The sequence below is a fragment of the Opisthorchis viverrini genome (assembly GCF_000715545.1).
Source record: "Opisthorchis viverrini unplaced genomic scaffold opera_v5_56, whole genome shotgun sequence".
Classification (NCBI taxonomy): Eukaryota; Metazoa; Platyhelminthes; class Trematoda; order Opisthorchiida; family Opisthorchiidae; genus Opisthorchis; species Opisthorchis viverrini.
The window spans coordinates 634,951-651,806 of record NW_008751713.1 but is presented as its reverse complement, the minus strand read 5'-3'; the positions used below and the strand labels follow the sequence as shown (position 1 = coordinate 651,806).

At 44.0% G+C, this 16,856-nt stretch overlaps 1 protein-coding gene across 1 annotated transcript in view; it reads right to left on the bottom strand.

Annotated features, from left to right (window-relative positions):
• Positions 1–7,505: 7,505 nt before the first annotated feature.
• T265_03796 (hypothetical protein) overlaps positions 7,506–16,856 on the bottom strand; it is a gene marked incomplete at both ends in the record, with an annotated part of 20,305 nt that continues 10,954 nt past the window's right edge. The window contains 2 exons of the mRNA XM_009168367.1: positions 7,506–8,153; positions 12,792–12,945. Coding sequence (XP_009166631.1) covers positions 7,506–8,153; positions 12,792–12,945 — 802 coding nt within the window. The remainder of the gene's footprint in view (positions 8,154–12,791; positions 12,946–16,856) is intronic.

The window sequence follows — 16,856 nt, the reverse complement described above, 5'->3', positions numbered from 1 at the left end:
TAGTTTGCAGCAACACGGCAAGCTAATGTTTCGGTGGAGCAAGCCTGCTGGATCAGTCAACAGTAGGACTATGCCGCACGTCTTCACGCGAATATATAGAGCCATAATAATTGATTTGGCGAATGGTTTCCTCCAAAAATTGTTAGGTTGTCTGAATTTTTCGGAAATGGCAACCTGTACGTACCGACTCCTTGCTGTTCTTTGTGCCACCGTCAGAATGCATCTGTTGCAACATCAGGTGAGTGACTTCAAAGCTGGATGGGTCAAACAAATGCAGCTTGGTTTAACATATGGTGATTCTTCAGTACAACCCAACGGATTTGCACGCAACTATTTTCAGCAGAAGCTCCCAAATTGAGGTGGCCAGCCAAGGTGCCTTGTTCAACCGGTGGTTTGTATGATTGCATTTATGTCTATGAGCCGCTGTCTCGTGACTGGTAAGTGCCAGTCAACATAAGCAACTTAGAGTAACTAAAACAGAGGCAATGTATCTCCGTCAGATTCGGTGTCGTGGAAGTCAAAATGAAGGGGTTTCAACGATAATCTCTTCCCGTTCATCTGAACGGGTTGAACGCCGATGAACCTTTCTCTCATTCAATCAGTGACACCAAACTGTTTGAATTCAAGTCATCTGTTTAACTGATGCTTTAACAACACGAATGAAATGCCTGTAGGGTTAGCAGCCAACAGTGAGCTTATGGTGAGAGCAGCGCCGCACAGAATAGAAACATTACTAGCTGATAATGATACGAAGTTAAGAACCAACTCTCTAGCCAAATAACGGGACTTTCACTGGTAGCAAACTCGGGCTTCTACTTAGCAAGGAGCAGCACTCGGTTGTTGTAGTCAGTTGAAACCACCAGCAACTCTGACCAGGTTTAATGGCCATGGTGCCAATCAGACGCGATCATGTGTCTTGCGGTGTCATCCCGATTCTGAAGTCTCAATGTCGGTAACATTCAGAAATAGGAGCATGGCTGGATGAAGGTTTATGAATGACCTTACTGAACATTCAGTTGCTTGGAAACATCAAAACCGAGAAATTCAGCTGGGTTCCAGGTGAGTCTCTCGAAAAAACAAATTTGTTTGCAAATGAGTGTATTTCGCAAATTTGGTGCAATTTGGTTTCAAGTAGAACATATGGTTGACGGAAACTCGGGACATGTGCCTACCTGATGAACCGCAAGAGTGAAGCCACTCGTGATCTGTCAAAGAATTTTCACCAACCTTATGAGTAGTGCATTACGGAGCTCGCCCATTCTTCAGTCGTGTACAGTCAGATGACTCAACCATTTAGCGCGAAGTTCTGTGGTAATTAAAGGAGATTTATCATTCATCTGACTACCCTGAAGAATGAAAAGCAATCGCTGATGTATGCGGTAAACACTTCCTGCCATTTTCGTTCATTTATATATCACTGTTCGGTTGGTAGGCTTTCTACCTTTTTTCGTTCATTGTCGTGAATCCCTATCTTCAGTGAATCCTTGTTTCGTCTTTTTACCATGGCATGCTTGCTACGACCACGTAAGAATACCTCCTACACACATCAGTGGTTCTACCAGAAAGTCTCTGTTAGAAAACATGTTTCTATGGCCCATAGAAGTAGTAGGTTGCTCAATCACACACGGTCGATGGACCCTCAGCTGTGACAACCTCTACACGCCCACCAGCTCCACGCACCGTACCAATGGCGACAACCGTTTCACATAGGCTATGATACACCGGGGACGGTGTGTTTCTGAAAGGAGCCGGTGTTGTATACAATGCCAACCACAACACAAAGGCCCACTTATTGAGTGAAACGTCTGGAGGACCCATGAGATGTATGAAGTCTACAGAGCGCCGCTATCTTACAATCTTCGGCACTGAATTGATCACAGCCCGGCTTGGACATTTTTAATGGCGATGGGTGTGTAACCCGATTGCGGTTAACAGGTAACAAGCTTGAAATGAAGCACAAGAGATGCGTAGTCAGTGCCTCAGTAATATGCAGTACAAGACGATTATGTATACACTGATTAAACTATGCAGGAACAAGAACAAAATGTCTGAACATATGCTGCGTTAATCACTGCTAGCGATGATCCTCTTCTGGCCTGAAAGCACTAGGTCGCCCGAACATTCTCACTGTATAAGCGAAACTGGATAAATACGCCCCTTTTCGTCACCTATGCAAGCTTGTTTTCATTTAAAGGCCTGAATACCTTGGTTGATGTGACAGATTGCAACAAAATAATGGAGGTGTAGAATCTCGATTTCATAGTTGTGCCCTAAAAATTTTGAAAAGAATTTGTTATTACCAGCAAAATGAAAATGATCAGAGCCACGTTCGGGCAGGTTGCGTGAAAAAGGCACACTAGTTCCCACTGTCACACCACGCTGAGGCAGAAAAAAAACCCACCCACCCATTAGGGACAGTCTGTGCAGGTACCCTAATCTTAGCACCGGTAGCTAACGTTTGAACATAGATCAGTGGCAACAGCCACCTACCAGACCCAACCAACGGAACCAGTAACTATCCGTGGTACTCAGTGGGCGGACGACATGGCACGTAAAAGAACACGAACATGTCATGGGTTGTCCACAATGAAGCTTATTGCCGTCGCTGAAAGTTAGGTACGAATCGGTGCTCAGAGTCAACTCAACACTTTCGCTACGGTCGCGGTAAACACGTTCCTGAGCGTACGGCGTCAGCTGGATCATGCGCTCCAAATGAGACGGTAACTTCGCACCTACCGGTCGACTGCGCACAAGCAGGAGGCTAACCAGTCTTCTGCAGTTGGCTTCCAATTGCTCGTTCTTGTTGATAATGGTCTAAACACGGGCGAGCAACGAGGAAAACTCAGTTAGTTTCCACTTAATGTACCTCTTTGTAGATTCGACCCAGTTAGTGGTTTCATTACCAAAGGTTACAGTATGCTTCTGAGCGTGCTTCGCTCAGTTACTCAGGTCGGACAACGAATGCTGTCTGAGGTATGATCAGTATGCCTGGCTGCGGCTTATTGTGCTTGTTGTATAAGCCTCAAACTCAATCACTCCAGTAAAGTACACCATTCGCTTGGACCAGGGAAACAAAATTATTTGTCCGATTGAGTTGCTTCTCTAAGTTTATTAATCCTGGCTTTGAAAACTCGTAACACATGAAAGGAACAAAATGACGGTGACGTTAGGCATGGCTGCCTTTGTGCTACATAATTTGGACATATTCTTATCAACCACAATCATGCTGACAAAATTTACGGCTATATTATAACATTCTTGTGGCTCATTGCGGATAAAGGAGTAAGAGACACTACGACCAACACCGCCGTTGCCATTTGTGATTACCACGTCCTAGGTGGTGGCCACCCCTGTCACACTGATTCTACCCGCAGGACATCACCGTACTTCGCAAACAAAACCGCGCAGGTGCACGGAAGTAAATGGAAAACATTCGAATTTTCATTATCATACATACATCTTATCATACAGCCATGGGTCCAAATAAGCGCAAGGCCTCTCGCATACCCTAAAGATCACAAACAGGATTGTCCAAGTGGCGCAGTTTATCTCGCAGAATCCAAACATCATCACCGGTCAGGTCAATTCTATGGGCTTTCAGGAAATGGCCACGGATTTCCATCGACGACTCAAGACACCTCAGCAAAACAAAAACCATGGGTTCCTGTTCATCATTCAGATGACGGTTGCCAGCGTACAATTGCCAGTCAGACCTTCGCAGATCGTGAGGATGTCGCATGTTAGGACTAATGATTACAAAGCGATCGTCACAGTGATCCACACGCCTGCGGGACCGGCAGTCGAAGGTGGCGTACCTAAACATAAGTGAACTGAATGGTTGTGCAGATGATTATCAAAATACCGATGACCATGCATTTTAACTTACTGGGTAACAATCCGCAGTAGTATATATTTGGATTCGGCATAGTAGGCGTGGGCCTGTATACAAGCCAAGCACAAAAACAAGCTAAACAAAACACTGCACCGTCCAGTGGGACCGTAACGATGGATAGAATTAGTTTGAAAATTAACGTAATACACTGCAAAATGGTCACCCGACTAAGGAAGGTTTCTTAATCTCCGATGCGTTTTATCTCATTCTTTAATATGGTAGCAAAGCTCGAGGTTCGCTGTATAAAGTCAAGTAGGTGACTTGAGTTAATGGCCTCAAAGTCAGCGAAATCTATGAGTCACTACTCTTACTGTAGCCAGATTTTATTAGGAGGAAGTTCATGAAATCTGTTCTATGAAAATTGGGTGCTAAACTGATTCGACAATCTCAGTTGAAGATTATATAAATTGGATAGTACTGAAGAGCACTTCCGTGAAACTGGGTTAAACAGAACAGAGCAACGCCTCAAACTGAGGGCCATTCAAACGAATTTGGTTAATTCGTTTGGGGTTTTATGTTGCTGTGATTGTTACTGCAACTGTAGTGCTACATACACCGACCACGGGCTATACAAAAGGGTGACACAAAAATGATTCCTCAAAACGTTCACACGACAATCCTACACATAGTGAACAGAAACAAGACGAAATCATGCCATAGCATTATTCATGCTCTGGGAAAACAGTAAAATGCAGGCCATTTTAGACATAATTTGGGATCTTCTAAACGGTCTGTTGTCAAGGTCTGTTGTCAATTAAGGGTGTTTGCTGGGTGAATTTAATTCCAAAAGTCATCTCAGAGGGGCTTGGTAAACAAGTAATCCCTTCTGAAACGATGACTACTCAATCGGTTTCAAACTTTACCAACTGATTAATTCCAGTGATGAAGGTGTGAATATTACTCCGAGATAAGTTTTTCCAGACTGTCAACATCCAAGATATGGGTTAATATCGATACCCGAAAAATAATTATCTGTGTGCTATTGGCTAATCGCCTGCGGAGCGGAATAAATCTAAAGAAATGATACAAAGAAGTGCTGTGGGCAATGGCAAGAAGCGTTTATTTGGATATTAAAATATGGGATAACCTATACTTATATACGGTCGGCCGGCCGAGTATGTACACTCCCGCGCGGCACTTTCAGAAATCCAGCGCGCTAGCTCTTTCTCCATGGACTCTACGCAACGATCACGTTAGTGGCATTATTCTCATGGAGTTCCTGAACCTGTGAATGCGGACGCATCAGAACAGTCGGAGTTTCGGGATATTAATTTTTCGCTGCTGGCAATGGCAATGGTAAGTCTCGGTTGAGGCAAGTAGTTCTCACTGTTCATACCTTATTACAGATTATCCCCTTCTGAGCCATTCACGATGAAAATGAATACATGAATGTGTGGCGAATGCACCAGTAAACTGAAACATGAAAGAATATGCAGATGACACCACTATCTTATGGCTTACTGCGGTACATGTGCTCCATTGAATTGAAATATCTGACTCACAAACGCGTACAGCTTGCCAGCAACCTGTGAGCAACCGACTGAGAAACAAAGAATTTATTTGGGTAACCAAAAAGATAACCGGAATGTTCTGCATTCACTTCCATATAGTCGGATGTGATCAGACCTAATACGAAACAGTAACTAGGATGCTGAGCACGCTCAGACGAGACAACGGAATCCATTTGAGTCATTGAGGACCATCGGTGCTCATCGACAGAATTCAGATACAAGAGCGATTGATAACCCTCATACCTGCCCGGGGACAGATCTGGAGGCTGTCCAAACCGTCAGCACCGGCAATACTGCCATCATGTGTCATGTGGCTCGCCCAAGGTGATGGTAACATATATGTAGTGGGGTGTCGATAGTAATGGGTCGGCGTTATACAGGACAAAAAAGGCTTTTTATCAAGATTAGAACGCGCACCTGGCATGACCTCTATAAAACTGAGGGGGGCGCTTTTGGCGAGTTAAGTGCGCCGTATTTGAAAACAATTTTGCGATGCGAAGCATCTTTCGGGGAATGTGACAGGAGTGCTTGTTAGGAAGAAACCTGGGAACTATCAAATTTAAGGGCCCTGTGCACACAGTTGATATATCAAAAAGTTCGGCTTTTTCGATGATTCCTAGTCATGTGGACTCGGTGGTTTCACTGAAGCAAATGAAATTCAGTTAATTGGGCTTGGAGACCACAAGATGCACTTGCATCACCAGTGGCACGGACGAACTGAACATGTGCTGTGCATAGTCGCTGTACAGTGATGCGGGTGTAAGCAACAGAATATGTAGCCCAACTGGAACGATCAAATTGTTTGATTGACCCTACGTGCGCCTGCGTTCTACCACTCACGCGAAAAGCCCCCGAGTTCCTTCCACAGCTTCGTACTGCGGAGCTGCAGTTAACTTCCAACAATATTCCACAGTTTCTGAAGGAAACATCTTCGTGAATGGGCTATGATGTTTGCGATCCCAGAAATAATAGGCAAAAAGCCCAGCTTCCATCGAAGTCATTCAGTTCACAAGTGAAATCGCATCTGTTCGACGTCATTCTGCATGAAGGAGTGCTTGGTATGTGGGTGCTAAAACAGTGATGCCATTATTCTTTTTGTTAAACACAAGCTACGGATGACGTAGAGAGGGGTCCAGTGGAAAGAGTAACGTTAGGTTATATCGAACGGAAAAAGGGTCCACATCATCATCTACATCATTTTATGAGCCATATCATTAAGGTAGGTGTCAAACTCTGTAGAATTCCAGGCTTTTCTAACACTCGTTAAACAACTGCTGCTCTACGGTAACAAAGTAGCTAGTGTGATGTCCAACTGTACATGTGTACCATGGTCCGTTAGTGCGGTGTATAATTCCTGGTTCATTTATTTTAGAAGCAGCAAGTGAAATAACGTTGGTTGTCTGTTAATAACCTGTGAGTACGAAATGCACTTCCATTCATATTTGAAGTTGCGGATTGTTGTTCAGGTCGGAAAAATAATTCCACAGTTCCCGCCTTGAATGCACAATATCCGTGTCGCATGCAGCCACCTTAAGTGATTACATCCCAGGACGCTGCATTAACGACAACTTTAGACTGCCCACAAGAGTGTAATTTGCATATTACGCTGGTTGGCTTCCGTGGCGCGCGCCGCTAATAAACCCCTAACTTATACGGATAACTTAGCCTACAGCTGTTGGTGCCGAGATCTGATAACCAATCCAAATTTGGATGCTACTGACGAGCTATCAAGCACATTTTCGATTATTCTGAATGGTGTTCGTTGAATATATAGTATGAAGACGAACATGCCAGGTTTCATTACATGAGCGCGCATTCGGTTGAAAGTATCGCGGACTTCTATAACACCACCATCTACGTGATAAGGAATACTGCAAATAGCATGCTATATATCTGCAACTGACTGTCCGTTAACTCCTGAAACAAAGGGCAGCGACGTGTTTATTGGACAGAGACAAGCTATGAAAGTTTATTGTCGGTAGTTTCCTTCACTGTTTTACCAGATGATGAGAACGATGTCAACTGTATATTCCAGATTGGCAAGGTTTTCCTCAACAGCTCTCGGGGTTTGGAGACCTTCCAGCGTTTATCTCCTTTTCTCATCAATGACAAAATTCGGTAGGAATGGAGAGAGTGAAAGAAAAATCGTTCAGTTGTAACACCCTTCCGGTGCCCAGCTGCCATGCTACCTGAAGAAAGCACGAGTGCTGGGATACTGCCAGGTTACCCAAGCCTAGACAGGGGAAGTCGAGAGGCAGAGGTCGGGTTCGAACCACGGACCTTCCGTCAGTAAATTCGCCCTCTAACCACTTGAACCATCGCTGACGGACATCTTTTCTTGTAGAGAAGCTCTTGGAGAGCCCTCCGTGTACTCTGACACGTTTGTAAGTCTGAGAATACAGAGGCCTTATGATATTCACGAGTTTCCGGGGCATCCCTTGTTGGGGAACTCTATTAAGGGAAGAATATCGGCCGACCGACCCGAATGCCCTTTGAAAATTCAGTAACGTAGTTCTAGCACCTGACAGAATGTAAACATTTAGTCCCACCGGACCGGAATCCCGTTTACTGCTTTCGAGTGAATGCGTCACGAACCACGATAAGGCGATGAAGAACAAGTGATGCCAAGGGTCTCGTTGTGATTGGGGATAAACTGATCCGGCTGTAACTACCGCATTCACTACGAGCCCTTTTATTAGAATGGATATTATCACCGATCCTCTGCAATTGTCTGAGACTGCCTCCTTTTCCTATTTGCAGGCAAGTAGGGACAAGCGCCGACTGAGGACTTTACTTCCATTTTTGAACAATGGGGTGAGAGATGGTGCTTCAAAATAAACTTACACTGATCACCTCAAATATCCTTTCTTACAGTGCTAACTGACAGTCGTGATAGTTCTTCTGAGTAAGGACACTTCTCAATTCGCAAAACTTGAGCGTACCTATAGCCAAAAACACGCTGCTCCTGGTTCTTATCACCCATTTTCGTTCACTTCCTCGTCTTAATCCTAATAGAACTAACTCTCATGATTTCCATTTCTCGGGTGTTCTGTTAGGTTGTTTCAACCATCCGAAATGGGCCACACGGAAGTCGCTCCGTATGAAGTTCTTCAAGAATGGAAAGACGAGGTAAAAGCTTTTATTTAATCACAGTGCTCTCCCACAATCTAGAATGTGGAATTACGTTCTTACCCTGTGCAAAATTGGGTGTGCACCCAGGCCACATCCCACCGGATGGATGATATGTCATCATCAGGGTTTTTCAAGCTGTTCAATTACATCAGAGGAAACAACGCTAAAAGTGTTCGTTGTTTAAGGTATTCCTTAAACTAAACTTTGGATATTTCAGATCAGAAAATTGCCATGACGAAGCCTGTATTGATTGAAAGCAAGCCGGATCCAGAATCTGCACGTAATCGAATATTCAAAATGGGATTCTATATGTCTGCAACTGACTGTCCCTCACCTCCTGAACCAAAGGGGAGCGACGTGTTCATTGAACAGAGACAAGCTATGAAAGTTTATTGTCGGTAGGTCCCTTCACTGTTTTATCGCATCTTGTGATTGACGCCGACTAATTGACCGGAATGATCGCCTCGCGTATCTTGTCATATTGCGTGCGCTCCGAAACCCTGAGATCTGCTGTGAGACGAGCGGTTCCTTATGTTTTTTTAGAACAGTAGTCAGACAACTATTATATCAAATCACCTAGTGGGCACAAGCCAAATCGTCCTTCTGGGCGCTCGCATTTAAATATGCCTGAGAACGAAACCGTGAAACTGTGCGACTTACCTCTGACATTTACGCCTGTCATGACACTCATACTATCAGCTTCCGATTCGCATCACGTTTGTTCTTGTCTGTCGGAACATTCGTTTAACGTGTTTCATGAAATCGTATGGTAACAAGTCGTGCGCACAGTTTTTTCCAGCAGCTGTTTCCAGTCATGATTAGAACCTGAAATCCTAGGTTCATATGAATATATGATGCGGCGAAGTGAGGGTCTGTACCCGTGTGAACTGCTCTGCAATTCTTGCAGTGTAGTACACTGCACTTCAGCTAGAACTGTCGGATCCTACCAACTCGTGCGACTGTCGCGTCTTAGCGTGTTCAGATTACTTACGGGAACCTAACAGACTTATCCTGCCACATCACATTGATCCAGCCAGTTTCAATCGAGGGCCGTTATGATGCACTACTCAAGTGATGCAGCTAGATGACACGGGCATTCGCTAATGCGTGCACTCCTACACGTAAATAATGTGACTTGTCAGTTAAAGTGGATACTTCCATTTAGTAAAGCTCGTCAAAACAGTCGAGGAAAACTAGGTAAATTTCAGTGCGAGTCCCCCCATCTCAAATTCCACCCCACCCTCAAAGTCCCCTGTAGAAAATGTCCCCATATGAGTAATACGTGATCTAGACGTCTCTCTTACCATTTTTGCGTAGAGTATGCGAGGTTTCTGGATGGGAGCCACCAAGTTCTATTTCCGTTCCCTTACATCGTAAGTGATCATATGCTAACTAAGCAACGCCATACTACATTTATTACCCATAGCGCTGACTTAGACTAGGAATCTGGAAACCATGCATGTGTGAGTATTGTGTTTTCCAGTTGGAGCAACACCCGTTTGAGACACATTTAGGATATACCATAGCCTTTCTCCCCCTAAATATTTCTACCAGTGAGTTCACTTTATTCTTGCATATTCTCCCTGTACTTTGAAACTGTACTTTTACCAACCGGATTTTACTTTCATGAGATCTTTTGCGTGCCTCTTCTACTTTCATCCGTTTCACAATGTTACCTGCACTACTGTCTCCCAACTGAACTCAAACATGTGACCTGAGTAGTGATCTGCTTTAGGTACAAATCGGCTGTCTATTGTAGTCGATGCGGAGCAACTTTATTCTTCGTTACTGAATGCATTGCCAAAAATGTCCAGAATGTAGGATACATGGATGTATTCTTCACAAGGTGCGTCAGTGAAAATATCTTCGCGGTGTAATTCAGTGGTGATTGATAACTCTTCTTGTGCAGCCGCGCTTCAGACGAAATTGTTGAGACGTTAATCACGTTAATTTGATCCTTTTGCAGGAAGGAGGGGAAATATTCCACCTACCTCCTTATGTCGACGTTAGATTGAAACCAATAAAAATACCCGTGTGTGTTGCTATAGTATAGATTAGAGACTGGAGGAAACTGATATTTGGTTCGTGCTATGCAAGTAGGAGTTCTGAGGATTTTTTCGTAAATCCGAACTGTTGTGCCGTGAACAGAGCGGTTACCGGGCCAAGCTCAGGAACCGGGGTTTGGTGTGGTAGTCCTGACTAAATATCCAGTATAATTCTCAGCACATGCAGCACAACACAAATATCAATAGAACAAATTAATCAAACACGGGGGCGCAATGCAGGCGTAGTAGGAGCGGGCAACAACACGTCGAACTGCAGTGTGCGTAACATGCACACCGTGCAGTAGCAACCAGAACATCAAAGAACACTTAACATAACAGTGTCCATACGTATGATACTCTCATCGTTGGTGAAACAGCACATTGGCGTCGGACGTTTGGCTGTCATGGCAGTAATGATAAAAGCTTCCATTGTCACCAGCATCTGTTTCGAGAACGCCTATCCGTTATCCTTCAGACTCATTCTCCCCTCTAAAGAGACCAACCGAAGGAAATGGTCATCAACAACACCTGTTTATTCTCAAACAGTTGTGCATGTGTGGATTCGCATTCCATTTCAGGAGTCTCCAGTAACTATGTGAGTGGGTCATATATATATATATATATATCCATGTGGAAACCCAGGTGAAAGCGAAGAAACGCGAAGTAGAATGCAATTTTTTCGGTTCAGGTTTTGAACAGTTGATTGAAAGATTTGGACTCTCGTCCGTATATAAGAGCGTCTTGAACCGCACGATTATCTTTCTCTACCCCTTAACCAGATGATGATGATTCAACAGGTTATAAACCTACTGCTAGGCTTCTCCGATTGACTATTAGTTTGTGAAGTATAGCTCGGCAAAGCATCCAATAGCGATGCACCTGAAAAACACATCCCAGCCGGCATAGATGACGATACTGCAATACTAAGCTTACAGGGTGAGACCTGTTTCCTCTCCTGAAGTCGCAGACGAGTTCACCCCTTTCTCATGCGTTGTTCCTACCAAACATGAATAGGACCTCGCAGGCAGCGATGAACGAATTAGGCCAGCCACGAAGGTTCAGATTTACTATCCATATAGTGATAAAGCATACTGTCCAAGCGTCATTTTAGACTTAGTGACGTGCCCATTCCACAACCATGTCGCGACTTTGCTTATGCGCACCTAGCTCTGCCAACACGAGTGCTTACTTCTTCAGAAATACCTATTTATTCTCCAACAGTTGTCCATATGTTTCTGGATTCGCACACCACTTCAGGCGCGTTTCCAGTGACTGTGAGTGAGTGCCTAAACTGGCTATTATTTTAGAGTTCCGCTCGGATCGGGCTTGCTAATCTGACATCATTGGCGACAAAGAGGTAGGTCTTCGAAAAACTCAAGGGGCTTGTTTATCGGGCCACAGTAGGGGCCGTTTTGTTGTTTGGTTACGAGAAGCGACTTCTAAAAGTAGAGGGACAGATTATTCAGGTCTTCGACAACCGTTGTCTTAGAATCACAGCTTGTGTCGACTACTGCCAACAAATCCGCAACGGGACACGTAGAAAACGGTCGTTCGCTCACGCCGAAACGGATGTTTTTCGTGTCCTATTCAGAGATATGAAAGCGATTGCAAAATGTCTGCGTACTGTCGGTGCGGTTAGCCTTCCAAAATGGGGTTCGCATTACCCAGCCCTCTGTGCATATATGAATACAGTAAAAATATTGTGGTATTTAGGTATTGGACTCCTTCTCCATCCGCTCATATTCTTTTCTTCACAATAAAACCTTCAAATAAGATACGGCTGTAAGACAGCGATTTGTGATTGTTGAACAATGTCATGCTGTTGATGATGACGACAACGGTGATGATGATAATGTAGCCGTCGTACGAATCACGAGCAAACAAAACTAGAAACGCTAGAAAGCATGACTATCACGGTAACACCCAGCGGGTTGAAGTTTTGAATATCTGCTTCAAAAACTGAGCTTCGTCTTCGCTCTACTGGATATCGGAATTACATTTGATTGACAAGTACAACTAAACCACCCAATAGTTGAAGAATAAAAGGAATGACTTATAGCAACAAACACGACGCATTTAAACGTACTAAAAAAAAGATAAACACGTACAGTTAAAAATTAATTAATCGAAGTGAATTGGGGGGAACTAATTGAAAAGAAATGTAAGAAAAGAACACAGAAATTACGAATCAGGGAGCGCGAGAAACCACACCTCGTTTCGACGATTGAATAGACGGAACGGGGGATCATAGCCAGCGAAGAAGTACGCGTCAGTCTGATAATGTTTCCCCAACCGATCCAAAGAACTCCCAAGCTGCCTAGCTTCTTCATTCAACTTCCTGTCATTCGAGAAACCAGCGTACACTCTATACCAAAGAGAGATTCGGATGGTTAGATACGATCAACATAGTAGATATGGATTCGGATGTGAAACGACACGAACCTTGGAAAAAATAACAGAGCTATATGATTCATGAAGGTGAACTTATCAATATCATATCAGTCCTCTGCATTTGCAGACTAGTTTCGCCGGATGAAGGAAATTTATATACCTAGGACAAGTATCCAATTTAGTGACTGGAAAATGAATTCAAGGTGATGAAACTTTACATTTGGAAACCGATCTACAAGTGTGAACGATATGGGTGGTGGAATAATGCTATTCCTCCTGCCGTAGTAGATCTCATCTGTTAGTTTCCTCTCCGGGATAGAAAACCTAGACTATGCGAAGCATGCGGTCTTGATGTGGAGCTCGGTACGCACTCAGATGATTGAAGATTTCTACCCGTCTATCCGTATTAAGTTACTTCTCACTGAACTGTAAAACAGTGGTCACTGGCCACCTGCATAGCCACTGAAGACACGTCCAAAGTGGTGTGCATATCCGCACATATGGACAACCGTTTGAGAACAAACAGGTAATGCTGATGAAATAAGCATTCGCGTTGGTAGAGCAAAGCGCACACAAGCTAAGTCCCGAAATCCCTGGGTGCGTCAGGTCATCAGAATAATGCAAATCTTTGGAAATCTTGTGTGTTACTACACGGACATCATATGTGGCCCTTTGAGTTTGAAGATATCAATATGATGACTAGATTCACTCAGATCCTACACTTGCACTGGTACTCCGACGTGTTAATTCCACGTGTTAACGCGATGCGAATGTTTTTACGTACGCAAACCCCGATGTGTTTACAATAGTCTCGTTGAATCGCTAGCCCACCTGCATTTCTACAGACCAAATATTGGACGAATGGTGGTCCTACATGAATTAAGTAAAGCCTCCATTCGTTCATTTTCCGAACCTAACCCACGCCTCTCGACTGCTTCTGTTTAGCCTTAGAAAATCTGGCAGTATCTTATCCTTCATGCTTCCTTCGGGTAGCATGGCAGCTAAAGGGCTCTTTCTGTTTAGCCTTAGAAAATCTGGCAGTATCTTATCCTTCATGCTTCCTTCGGGTAGCATGGCAGCTGAAAGGGCTCTACAAACGAGCGGAAAAACAAACAACTACTTGAACGAATGAATACACATGCATTCCCCCAATGGATTCAAATAGAATCTCCAGACTACTTTTGCAGAGAACAGAAGCGAGCGGAGTGCAGATGACCAAAGCCGTCAAAATGTAGGCAGCAGCATCATCAAAAGTCCAGTGTCTACCAAAGAGGATTTAATCACGTGAGAGACAAGAGCACGGCGAAAGGTAATCCGGAAATGCAGCCAAATATTTGGGCAGGATAACTAAAGGGTAAATATGTGACTAGTTTTCTGAGCTACAGGATCCGCACTACCCTTGTGAATCATCGGCACAGCGGCAGTGAGCCACTGTCGAAAAGCTATCGTCCAAACGGTAGAGGTGCAAATAATAGACGCAACAACCGACGACTTAAAGAAGTATATCGACACTAATTCGCCCACCTTGGTCCTTACGAAAAACGTAGAATTCAGCTTGGACAACCTTAAGAGAAAATGCAAGTCATTCTCATTATGGGAATCTCTGAAAAATGCCGTCATAGAACTCAAATGCATGCAACTGGATTCGATTGTTATAGTCCTTGCTCGAAATGATTATTGATTTTTATTGGGTGGGTCTGTGGTGTTCTCTCTTCCCACCACTTATAATTTCCTAGGTCCATTTGGCGTTCGGTTCACTCAAACCCTATCTGGAGCGCCGTTTTACCACAGAAAACCCTGAGACCGGATTCCAGTTCAACGTAATCCAATCACGTGGTGATTTTATGGAATTCTACTCTGGTCGTATTATACAACACTCGTGTGTTGAAATTCAAGTCAAAAGATGCCTTAGCTAACAAGGTCGAAAACCCAGAATTCGACAGCCTTTTTAATGGCCTTGTCACTGACAGCAAGAAACCTGCAGCGCTCGGGTTTTGTGAGACATTCTTTACCGCCACGTGGTTGCATACCATTCTAATTCCAGCCGGATTGCTACCTTTGTGCCAAATGATGTTATCTGTGCCACGGGGCTACATCTATCCAAAAGTTGGGCAACAAAGTGATGATACGAGTAATTATTGTACGGAAAATACTAGGCAAAATAATTCAGTAAGCGAACAATACAGAGTATATAAAACTCATGAGGCTGTGGCAAAATACTGGATACAAGAAACGCAGAGTGACCGATTTAACACAAGAGCTAATGCCAACTCCACCAATCAAGTGCCCGCTCAACACATTCCAGAAAACCGAACACCGATATGCAATTAACATACCGCTTCCACAAACCGCAATTTATTGAAGTAAGGATAATAGTCTGTTACCAAATGAAACTACCAATATTTCGGAGGAAAACCCATTCCGGTTTTATCATTACTGGATTGTGAAAATGGAGTGAGAAAAACGGGTGCGATTGCACAAGTTCCGATGGACGCATGTTGCTGCTGGAATTCCTACTGGGGAAGAATGCATAGCTTAGCGTGACCCACAATAGAAAGTTCGTAATAAAAACACGCCATACAGCAAATAATTTATCAGTATAACAAGCATTCGCCTATGTGGATCACCAGTAGGATAGCATGCGGCTGTTCCGGGCAAGTAGGGCCACGTACTGGATGAAACACTCTGTTTCGGGATGCCGGAGCTACGCCATACATGATGAAGATCGAACCTACTCGTTTTTGTGTGTAAAAAAGGTTTTTCCGTGCGGTTGGCCGGACTGCCTTTTGGGAGCGCTTAGTTGTCATGCATAGCATGAATGTTGTGCTGTGTTCGCCCAAGTTGTGAGACGTAGGTTCATAAAAAGGGATTTTCTAGCCTCATCGCGGTTCGACTTAGTTGTCCAATCTCCCCGCTGTCCTTCTAGTTCTTCAGAGAACGTCATGAATGCCCGTCATCTAATCTCAATAAACAGTTTTGGGAAAATGCTTCCGGGAAAGAAGCAATGAAGTAAACGAACAATGTGGTCATGATTCGGAGCCCAGAAAGCAATCAGATGAGTCACGATTTTTACCCGCCTGTTAGTAATGAGTTATTTATGACTCAACCGTAAAATAGTATTCATTTCAGGCATCCACTCGCACTGGAGACGCGCCCGAAAGGCTGTGCGAATCCAAAAACATATGGACAACTGTTTGAGAATAAACAGGTATTTCTGATGAAGTAAGCACTCGTGTTGGTAGAGCTAGGTGCGCATAAGCAAAGTCGCGACATAGGTGTGGAATGGGCACGCCAATAAGACTAAAATGACGCTTCCACAGTATGTTTTATCACTAGTGATAGTAGTAGATCTGAACCTCCGTGGCTGAAGGTGTCAATAGGCTGGCCTCATTCGTTCACCGCTGCCTGCGAGGTCCTATTCATGTTTGGTAGGAACAACGCGGGAGAAAGGGGTAAACTCATCTGTGACTGTTCGGGAGAGGAAACAGGTCTCACCCTGTAAGCTTAGTATTGTAGTATCGTCATCTATGCCGGCTGGGACGTGCTTTTCAGGTGCATCGCTATAGAATGCTTTGCCGAGGCTACACTTCACATGCAAATAAATCGATCGGAGAAGCCTAGCAGTAGGCCAATGAATAACACAGCGGAAAAAAAAACGAAAGACAACTATCGGCTTATATCCCGTTGGATCATCTTCACCGTCCAGTTAGACGGTAGAGAAAGATGATCGGGCGATTCAAGACGCTCTTATATACAGTCCAGAATCCAGATCTTCCAATGAACTGTTCAAAACCTGAACCAAAGAAATTGCATTCCACTTTCTACTTCATTTGCGTTTCTTCGCTTCCTGTGGCCCATTTACCGCCTACTGGGTTTCCACATGGA